The 11,582-nt window shown below is 28.2% G+C and overlaps 2 protein-coding genes across 3 annotated transcripts; one reads left to right on the top strand and one right to left on the bottom strand.

The window, feature by feature from the left end:
- Positions 1-207: 207 nt before the first annotated feature.
- Positions 208-3,075, bottom strand: LOC141529292 (NECAP-like protein CG9132). The gene is made up of 4 exons (XM_074245795.1): positions 2,898-3,075; positions 2,343-2,739; positions 1,989-2,249; positions 208-548 (listed from the first exon to the last, which is right to left on the bottom strand). Exons 1-4 carry the CDS (start codon positions 2,981-2,983, stop codon positions 513-515), a joined length of 780 nt encoding a protein of 259 aa, XP_074101896.1. The 5' UTR covers positions 2,984-3,075; the 3' UTR covers positions 208-512.
- Positions 3,076-3,833: 758 nt separating this feature from the next.
- Pit (probable ATP-dependent RNA helicase pitchoune) lies at positions 3,834-11,571 on the top strand. Of its 2 annotated transcripts, XM_074245772.1 has the most exons (9): positions 3,834-4,021; positions 4,093-4,167; positions 4,370-4,654; positions 4,736-4,996; positions 5,065-5,379; positions 5,481-5,935; positions 6,011-6,181; positions 10,767-10,944; positions 11,342-11,571. In XM_074245772.1, exons 1-9 carry the CDS (start codon positions 3,928-3,930, stop codon positions 11,422-11,424), a joined length of 1,917 nt encoding a protein of 638 aa, XP_074101873.1. In that variant the 5' UTR covers positions 3,834-3,927; the 3' UTR covers positions 11,425-11,571. The 2 variants fall into 2 exon arrangements, with proteins under 2 accessions (XP_074101873.1, XP_074101874.1); XM_074245773.1 differs by lacking the exon at positions 3,834-4,021 and having other exon boundaries at positions 4,371-4,654.
- The last annotated feature ends 11 nt before the right edge of the window (positions 11,572-11,582 follow it).

Below are 11,582 nucleotides of genomic sequence, written 5' to 3'. Positions count from 1 at the left end.
TACATTTAATAGTTCACGTTGTTTTACTGATAACATTTTTTTAGTAATTAAATATGTATTTTCATTGTTACCAATAGGGTTTCGAACGAGATCGATTAATCTATTTACATACATAAAATACTGGCTATCCCGGTTTGTTAAACTACAAGTCAACATTAGTGACGATCTAATAATTTATTGATTCAAAAATAGTGTTACGATATGGGGATATTTTTTTTTTTATTTTAATTAACAAAAATATTTCTATTTAATTTTACAACTCTTTTTTTTTCCAAGCTATTTCACCTACTTTTTTAATGAATAGATATTTTTGTGGCGTTGATAATTTAAAATAGAGCAAGGTAATGATAATTAAAAGATAAAAATAATAATGATAACAAATGATAGAATGATTTTAACTAAATATTTTTTTTTTATTATTTAAAAATAATATACATGGGAATGAATCAACGTTTTTTCAATTGATAGGCATATTTATTAATGATAGTGGAAGTTATTTTTTTTTCTTCTTTTTAATAAATTGCACGATAACTTTGTTTTGAAGATTCCTTAAACAGTAAAAATAAATTTTAAAAATTATTTTTTTTTTTTTTGGATAATTAAAAATATTTATATTTTTAATTTCACACTTGACATATTTTAAAATAAATTTATTGAAAGTATTTTTTTTTGTAGCTGTTCGCGGTCAGTAATTAAAGTTAAAAAATTAAATTATTATGATTCATGATTTTTCTACGCAGATTTATCTTCTGGTCGATAACATGAATTTTTTTATTCATAATCAACAATATACCTTTTAATAATAATATTAAAAATAAAAATAATAATAATAATAAAATAAATTGAAGTGCAATAAAATATTACATCATATATTTACAAAGAAATCCAAGTATATTTTGCATTATATGCAAATCATAAGCATACGCTGTTTTAAAGTGTATTATAGGGATCTAATATTTTATTTATTTTTTTTTTAAACTTTTTTTACGTTGTATATTGAAAATAAGTTCAATAACAATTATGATAACGAATAAGACTTTAAGTTTAACATTGCTCACACTTTTTTTTTTTCATTTAAACTGTTCTTTGTATTTTTTCTTCTATTAGGCTATTCTCTAGAAGCTAAATCCTGCTTCTAATTTTTTATTTATGTACAAATGCCAGTGGCAACAGAGGCCCTAAACTGTGTATCAATTCTAACATCAACGCCGTGATCTTATTTTTGCCTCAATCGAAAGTAAAATAAAAATAAAAACTTCCAAATTATATTTTTTGTTCATTAGCCATAACCATTTAAATTTTTCGTTAAAAAAATTCTTGCAATTAATAGAAATAAAATAAAGAAAAATTTCTTATAAACTAACTTGAATTGTAAATTTGTGCAATGAGAAAAAATTTATCGTTATTACACATAAATTATTTCACAGCAATCAAACTGGGTACATAAATTCAAAAAAATAATAATAACAATTATTATTTAATTTTCACCGGTAAAATAATAGACTCACATGCATGCATGTCTCATTACTTAATAACGTAACTATTAAAAATTCGAACGTAAAATAATTAAAACTAATGCAATCAATATTTTACCGTCACGCTAAACATTCATTAAAACTAATACTGATAACTTTTAACAAAAATGCATAATACGGACGTAAATAATTATTGTTATACTAACAATAATAGTAAAAAAAAAAATCATAGGAATAATTAATTAGTTAACTACCTAAGTGGTAAAATTAATTAATAATTAAATTCAAACTATGCAAGTTTGTCGTCAAGCTGTACCCAATCCAGAAAGAAAAATTATAAATCGTAAATTGTAATTCCCCTGCTAATGTATTGGATAATTCTACTTATATACAAACACAAGTGTATTTGTAAGCGTTAGATAATATTTGCAATGTTTTTATATTTTCGTTTAGTCATTAGTTACGATGTTTTATTTGTTAGGTTAGTGTACAACCAGATTATTAAAATTGTACCCAACTGGCATTGGAAGCGGAACCTGGAGATGCAGCTGGAGGCTGTTGCTGTTGTTTTTGTTGTTGTTGTTGCTGTGAAGCACTAGCGAACTCACCCCATTCAGAACCTTGTTGCGGATTACCAGCTGGTTTGTGAGCTGGCGAGGAAGTCGGGGTTTTTGGAGGAGGTGGTGCTATTTTGACACCTCCTGGAGGCGGTGGAAGACCTAGTCCTACTTGAGGACGTTTTGATTTTGATGAAGCTTCACTACCATCTTTTTTCTGTTTTTAAATTGATAAAAGTTAATTTGTGATATAATTTTTTTTTTTAGAAAAAATAATAAATTATCAAGAAAAATAGTAAAGAAAGCTTACAGTGATTTTCATATTTATTTTAATCGTCTCTCCTTCCTTAAACCTGAGATCCAGCTCAGGCTTAGGCTGATCTTTTTCTTTCTCAATTTGTTCGCGATTTTTTAACCACTTGAAGTGATCTTGTAGGGCTACGTTTAGATCAAAGCTGTCAGATCTATCTAAAAATCCCGCACCAATGAAAGCTGCTCGTCCATTGTCATCTTGAATTTTCAGCACAAAGTACCGTGACGAATCAGTCACTGGCTCAACAGCTGCGCCAGGATACGTATCAATAGGACACTTAGCAAACAACTCTCCAGTCATTTTATCCTCTAATTTTATCGTTATCGAGTCACCTTGAGATACTAAACGCATCCTCCCTGTCCATGACGGTTCTTGAAGATTCCAATCTGCAGCTCTACAATTTATAAAATTATCCGCAGTTAGTTTATATTTCTGTACGACTGTCATCAACTAACTGTCAACTAATTATTGATGTGTCATCAAAGTTATGGATTTTAAATTACACAAGTATTAAATCACTACTTAAATAAATTATCAGCATAATATTCTTACCTGTGACCTCGATTGGATGCCCTTGGAGGAATTTTATACACAGAGACTTCAGATTTAACTAAAAGTACACTCTCGTAAGATTCCATAATGTTTTAACAAATTTATTAATTATGTTTTAGAAAATAGAACGAGCTGAAAATTATGAGTATGACACGAGTACGGTATTTGACAACTCATAAACTTCTTCGTTGTTTAGGTTTGTATATATATATATATATATATATATATATATATATATATATATATATATATATATATATATATATATATATATATATATTTACACATACAGTTATACACTTCCGACGTGATTCGATAACTTTTATCTACAATCACGCCTCTTTTTCTTCAATAATAGATAATATGATTAAAAATATAAACAATTACATTTTTTATTTTATTTTTACTTCAATAAGTTATTTTGCTTCTTTTCTTCTACTGTTTATTTTTTATGCTGTAAATAAACTTACAGTATTATAATTCTTGATAGTAATTATTTTTGTAAAAAAAATAAATAACACTGAAGTTGACAGATGTTAAAAATTTTTTTAGAATTTTATAACAGTTAAAATATAAAAAAAAAAAAATTAATTAAAAAGTTTTACATGTGAAAATTAATAAAAATTACAAATGAAAATTTTTAGAAGCATTTTTTGAGTGAAGTTAGTGAATAGTCGAAACTCGCAAAAAAATGGGACCTGATTTCTTATTGGTCAAAATTAAGGCGCGCGCTATTCAAATTTCCAGTCAAATAAAATTGAGATGAAATATATTTGTAACGTGATTGGTCGAATGAATACCACGTGACCACAACCTGACGCTAAAAACAAGCGTCAGGAGTCGCACGAAATTGCAACCTTAGGGCAAGCACTCAACAGTTTCTGTCATAGAAATGCCGTATATTAACCCGAGTACATTAATTTAATTTTCTGTTCATATTCAACACGTGCGTATGAATTTTGTTTTACTCATTGTCTTGTATTATTCTTTTTAATTGTTAAAGTAATTTGAGTTTTAAAAAATCGCAATCATGTCTACTTCAGAAAAAATTTTGAAACGAAAAATGAATAAAAAAATTAAATTTAGAAAAGAAGCATTGGAAAAAAATAAGTTAAGGCTTAAAGGTGAGATAATTGTTGATTACTTTTCTCCAATTGTTGGAATTTTTTTATTAATATTATTTGTTATTTTGCAGAAATGAATGGTGAAAAGAAAAAACAAGTCAGTGTTGCTGAAAAAAGGCCAATGTCTGAAGAAATTTCCGTTAAAAGTAAGAATCTTTATTTACTTATCATTACCACATGGCTTTCATTGTAGGTTATAAAAAAATGTTCAAGACGACGTAAGCGATTTCTACGTTAATCAAATATCAATTTTTACTTTATTAGATTTTTATTTAAAAATTTATTATTTAATTAAAAATTTTTTGTAACATTCATTGACATTTTTTTAATAATTCACATTCGTTGCAGAAAAAAAGAAGATGAAGAAAAATAATGATGAAACAAACGATGATGCGCCAGTTGAAGTTTCAAGTAAACAGAAAAAACTAATTAAAGTTACAAACGGTAACAATTCTGGTCCAAAAGATCGTGATGATGACATTCATAATGACAATTGTAGTGACAACGAAAATAGTAGTGATAATGAAGACAATCAGACAAATGATGATGATCCGAATTCAAAAAATCATAATAATGATGAAGGAGATGAAAGTAATGAAGAAAAAGATGGTGATGAGCAGGTAACAACGAACTGTAAGTTATTAGATTTTTTTTTTTTTAATTAGTAATTGTATGAAAAGAAATTAGCTTATTTATTTATTCCTCAAATTATAGTACCTGGTTCTTCAGTTGGTTTCGAAGTATCAATGGACAGATCATTTGATTCCCTAAAAGATAAAGTTTGTGAAAATACTCTGAGAGCTATAAAACATATGGGCTTTGAAAATATGACAGAAATCCAAGCTAAAGCGATCCCTCCATTGCTTGAAGGTCGCGATCTTGTCGGTGCTGCTAAAACTGGCTCTGGAAAAACTTTGGCATTTCTTGTTCCCGCAGTTGAACTTATATATAAATTACAATTCATGCCACGAAGAGGTTTGTGTAGCTTTTAAATTATCATGGTAGTCAGGAGTCATTTGTATTAATTATTTTTATTAATTTAGGCACTGGATGCATTATTATTTCGCCGACGCGTGAGCTGGCAATGCAAACATTTGAAGTTCTGAAAGAATTGATGAAGTATCATCACCATACTTATGGTTTGCTGATGGGTGGTACTAGTAGACAAGCCGAAGCGCAAAAACTTTCTAAAGGGATAAATATTTTGGTAGTTACGCCCGGTAGATTGATAGATCATCTTCAAAACACTCCTGATTTTCTTTATAAAAACCTGCAGTGTCTTGTTATTGATGAAGCTGATCGTATTCTTGATATTGGTTTTGAGGAAGATCTCAGACAAATTATCAATTTATTGCCAAGTAAGTTGATTTTTGCCAAAAAAATCGCAAGTTTATCATAAAATTTATTAATCGTATGTTTTTTATTTACAAAATATTTAAATTTAAATTAATCGTTACAGAAAGAAGACAAACAATGTTATTCAGCGCAACTCAAACGAAAAAAACAGAGGCACTAACAGCCTTGGCATTAAAAAAAGAACCGATATATATTGGTGTCGACGATGACAAAGATCAGGCGACTGTTGATGGTTTAGAGCAAGGTTACGTTTTATGTCCCAGTGAAAGAAGATTTCTTTTGCTATTTACATTCCTGAAAAAAAATCGCACGAAAAAAATAATGGTCTTTTTTAGCTCTTGTATGTCGGTTAAATTTCACAATGAATTATTAAACTATATTGATTTACCCGTAATGTGTATTCACGGAAAACAAAAGCAAACGAAACGTACGGCTACGTTTTATCAATTCAGTAATGCATCGGAAGGAATCCTTTTATGTACTGACGTTGCCGCAAGAGGTCTTGATATTCCTGCAGTCGATTGGATCGTTCAGTACGATCCTCCAGATGATCCTAAGGTAATTTATTCAACAATAAAATTTAACTGACCGTGTAAAAAAATTTTAATATTAATAAATTATTAATAATTCTAGGAATATATCCATCGAGTTGGTCGTACAGCGCGTGGTGAAGGCAGCAGTGGTCGTGCTCTCTTAATTCTTCGTCCCGAAGAACTTGGCTTTCTTCGTTACCTCAAAAAGGCCCGTGTCACCGTAAACGAATTCGATTTCTCGTGGAATAAAATCGCAAATATCCAGCTCCAAGTAAGTGATAATTATAATTTTACTATTATTATTATTATTATTATTTAAATAATTAAATTATTACTTACTTTATATTCGAAACACAAATGCGTGTCTATGAATACTAAGTGCACAGATAATTTATTAACAAGCGCAGTAAATCATACCAAGCCCGCCAACGCGTTATTACTTGAGTCACAAGTATAACGATTCTTGTTGCAATATAATAATTATTTTAGCCCATATATTTTTAAAATAATGAATCTATCCATTTTATTTATTATACTCTAAGTAAAGTTATAGTTATTTGCACACAACAATAACTTATTTTTTAAGCACTCAACATGAGATAAATTAATTGGTATTAAAAATTTCTTCATATACCTATTTAATTGAGTAATCAATATATTCAATTAGGCATTCGTCATTGTCAGGCAATACTAAATGGACAAGACAATAGCTCAATACTACGCATTCCCTTGATCACTAATTCATAATACACACTTAAACAAATAAAATAAAAAATGTTAAGAAACTGCGTCGAGCTAAGTATTTATCCTTGAAATCAACGCGAATAGAGTGTACTTATATATTCACATGTGTCTTACTTTATATATCTAAATTCTTTGCATTACTCAGGAAGCTCGTTAATGCAACAGCAGCAGCTGGATAATAAACATAAACTTTAATAATGTCTAATCTAATGTGACAGTTTGTCGCAATCCTTGAATTCAGTTTCAGTAAATATATAAACTCAAAGTCATTTAGAATTCAAATATAGATAAATTTATTAGATAAGTAGTCCGTTGAAAAATAATATAAAAATTACAGATAAAATATATATTTATTACTTTGAACTGTATCTTCAATTTGGTTATTATATACTTGTTTCCGCTATTACTCCGGTACTTTCTTGAATTTCTACTGCCAGTTAAGATAAAAGAGAACAAACAGATTGTTTATTTCCAGTTTCGATATCACATATATTATTATTGTAATTATATATTCACATGTAATGGATTGATAGTATACATATACATACCGTATACTTGTTTTCTTTTTGAATAGTAATAACCACGTGTTTATTTCCATTCTACGGAAATGTTTCAAGATGAACAGTTTCTGATAATACTTTATCTTAATGATGCAATTGTATTTTTGTACGGCGTATATGGTTTGATGAAGTAATAAAATTAATAGTGATGAACGAGAGACGTAATGACTTGACTTTTGCAAGTTAACAATGCTGTAAAAATTTTACATTTATGGAAATGTGTAAAATTTTAATTAAATAATTAAAGAAATTTTTAAAATGCAAAAAAGAGTAAATGTAAAAATGTTGATGCTGTTTAATGAGTGAGATTATTTAATACATGAAGTATATATACAAATGAACAAATAAATTCATTGCCAACGAAGAGTTAGTTGACCTTATTAGCCAGTGGTGTCTAATTGATAGCAGCAGCCACGAGGATGCGTTAATTACGGTTTAAAGGGAGAGTAACTAAGTAATGAGTGAATCGATTCTTTCATTTGCACAAGTTCATATGCACTTATAGCTGGAGTTTCTGGTGGCACGTGGATTGTATAATACGTAAGTTAACTTAAATAAGTACTACTGAATTAAAAGGAGTCTTAAAAGGCACGTGTTATTACAGTAATCAATTTAAACTATTTTTATATTTTTTCTTATACTCGCCTTGCATTGAATAGAATTGGGAACATGTGGGACCAAAAAATCAAGTCAAACATTGCGGTGAAATTTAATCCACATGTTGATAAAAGATTTATTTGTACAGTATGTTTAAATTAGTATAAATATAATGTAATCGTAAATCTTTAAATGAAATAAATTTAAAAAATAAAAAAAAGATAAATAATAAAACAATGTTGATAAGTAGCAGTAATACTTTATACAGTAGTCCATTACTAATGAGAACAGTATCGATTACTAGATAGATAAAAACTATCATGTTGCATATCATTGTGAAGATCATTATACCAGAGTGAATAATCTTTAATGCAATCAAAACATACCATCATATATTTAAACTCAGTATATAATGCCAAAAGCAATCACGACGGACAGATAGATCTCACTACTGATGTAGTAATGATTCAACGATCAAGTGCTGAAATTTATACACATGCAATACAAGTCAACTCTATTATTTTTTATGTGCTATCGATTTAGATAAAATGAGAACAAGTAAATCTTATGTTATCTTGAATTTTAACCAGCTAAGCGTTATAGTAAATGAGATGGGTTAAATAAGTGAAGATAAGAAATGAAGAATGAGAATTTGAGAAGATTCGACGAGAGTATGGCGCCCACATGGTATGCCCAATGATTCACTGTACAGTACCTATGCACTGGATAATATAACTATCAGAGTCAGAGTAAAGAAAGAAGAAAGATAGAAAGAAAGAGTAAAACTCCCACTACTGGACTTAATGCACCAGATTCACTCTAGAATCAACACGCATGATGCGTCCGACGTATGAAGACGATACGAATGAAGTAAAGTCGAGTTAAGTCTGATCTGAGCCTTAGCCGGAGGATCGGATTATATTGCCTCGGTGATCGCACATGAAGATCCGTTCATGATCCACTTCTCGTTCCTTCGATTTCTTATTTTTTAACCAACACATACTTCGCTATCTATATTGATTATGTATGCGTTAATCTTTGTGGTAGTACGCGAGAATGTACATTTACCAATACAATGAAATTGGTACCCGCAAGCTACCGGTTCCACTGGATCTACCTCCCTTTATTTTATTTTATTTTTTGTTTTTTATATTTTTTTTTTTTTTTTTTTTTTTTTTTTTTGTTTAGTCGCTCTCGGCGAAAGGCCAATTTATGAATTGCGCGATATGCTGCACAACTGATGCTAATCTAAGCCGAGATAGCTAAGAATATTTATGCGTTTTCACGACATATATCTCACAAATATCCCGGTCAACTTTGTCAGGGTACTTGCCTAACTGTTAATCCCATTTCTTCTGTCGCCTCTTTCTTATTCTTATTTTTATTCTTATCCGTCTTGCTGCTTGTCACATTTATTTATTTTTGTATGGAATTTTACCATCTAATAGCTTCAGTCAATATTATAAATATATTTTAAGGTTTTAAGTAATCAATTTGTAGTCAAATTAATGTCTGCTGTCTAAAAATTCTTAATTTAAAACTACAACTACCTATATAATTATTCAATGTTAAAATATATTAAGTATATTAATTCAGAATTCGGGTTATTTAAAATAATTGTTTTTGACAGATTTTAAATTGCCACTAGTGACATAAATAATTGCAATAATTATCATAGTAATTGTAATAGTTATTATCCATCAGTAAAACAATAATAATAATTTGTTTTTATGAAACTATTACTTTGTACAAAGTTTTTATTTAATTTTAATGATAAACATATAAATTTCAATGACGCGGTTAATGGTTAATATTTATATTGATAATATGATTTAGAAAGTTTTGCGATTTTCTTGCGTGAAAATTTTCTATTTAATAGTTTAAGAGAGTAGGATACATATTGCTTTAAAATTTAAACTGCTGAATATTTTTAGCATAATAAATTTATTTATTTTTGTTTATGTAGATAAAAAAACAAATTATTTCTGCTATTATTATCGAGATTATCTCAAGGATGTAACAGCCTACGTGAGAATGTATGAATGGTAATTCGTGAATAAATTAGTAACATTGTAACCGATTAAAACACTTGATAAATCTAGTTTAGTCTCAATAACTATTCATTAATTTTTTTATAATCATTAAGTGTTATTGAATTGAGTGTTGCGCCGTGGAAAATTTATTAATGTAAATATTACAGTATCATTATCTTTTTACCTACTTATGAGAAGAATTATTGTATAGTGATAACAGTTTTGTCTGATTTATATTTCAACCGTGTAACTTAACGACTTGATAGCTGTAAAAGAGCAACCGCATAGTGTGTACGCATTTGGATTTCGAATTACTTCCGTGTTGAGATTCATCATCTACTGAATTCATTTATAGGAATACCAACAATTCTGTTGAATAATGTAATGTAATGCTTTTATTTTTGGTTTTAGGACTATGGTCCCTAACAACCATAATGTTTATATTAAATTTGTACAGAATGCACTTAGATGTATTATTTTAATAATAGTAAAATCAATAGTAGAAAAAAAATTATTTAATCGTAGGATTATGTCCCCTGATGACCATAAGGTTACAAAAATAATAATAGTATACTGAAAAAAAAAAAATTAATTTGAATCAAGACAAAAAATTCTTGAATTAAGTAAAATTTACTTAATTCAAGAAAAATTTTTTAGTTTAAGAATTTTTCTACTCCAATCAAGAAGATGAAATTCTTCAAAATTAATTACTTGATTCAGTTTTTATTTAAATTTGAAATTAAAGATTAAAAAATTAACATTAAATTGCACTTTGCTTTTAATTTAATAGAAAAAGATTTACACTTTCACACTTGACTCGTTTAAAAATTGAAAAAATTAAATTACACTTTATTATTTATTTACTAGGGAATAATAATTTTATTTAATAGTAATAATAATAATAATTTTATTTCTATTTCAGTTGGAACAAATAATAGCAAAAAATTATCATCTGAATTCTTCGGCGAAAGAAGCATTTAAATCGTATCTTAGAGCTTACGATTCACATCATCTTAAACAAATATTCGACGTAGAAACACTGGATGTCGGCCAAGTTGCCAAATCATTTGGATTTACCACTCCGCCTAAAGTTGATTTAAGTATCCTTTTTAAATAATGCTTAAGCATAATGATAAAGACGCTGTGCACTGTTCATTTTAACAAATAGCAATTGATAGCAGTGCCAAAGAATTTGTCACAAACCATGAAATAATTTTACAATTATCCACATTATTATTTATTTATTCATTTCATTTATTACTATAATTTAAACAACAATATCTAGACACCCATTAACACAGTAGTCTACAAATTATTATTTATTGTTTACATAATTTCATCGCGATAACATTGTTCCATTTGTTTAACAGATTTATTAGCGATTTTTTTATGTGGGCATTTATAAATTTGGCAATTCTCATCATGAAACTGTGCAAATTATTTAAAAAAAAAAATTTATCTTACTTTCATTATTTTTCCTTAACCGTTTCACTTTAGAAGTGGGAGTCAGTAAAGCATCAAGACCACGGAAACGACTTGGCGGCGGTGGATATAGATATCTGAATAATATTGTTGTATAGCCCCAAATTGGCTATAGTAAATTTATGGAATTCTTTTAATTCGCCCGTTGGAACGCGGTAGGGCGTTCAACTCGCAGTAAATAGATTAAGGCGGGAGAATAAATTTAAATTTGAATAATTAAATATAAATTATATATATAAAATGAATTTAAAACACT

Source organism: Cotesia typhae, unplaced genomic scaffold, assembly GCF_013202065.1.
Source record: "Cotesia typhae breed Kobodo isofemale line unplaced genomic scaffold, CoteBio_Ctyphae contig_48, whole genome shotgun sequence".
Classification (NCBI taxonomy): domain Eukaryota; kingdom Metazoa; phylum Arthropoda; class Insecta; order Hymenoptera; family Braconidae; genus Cotesia; species Cotesia typhae.
Note: the sequence above shows the minus strand (reverse complement) of the source record. Positions and strands in the feature narration are given on the sequence as shown.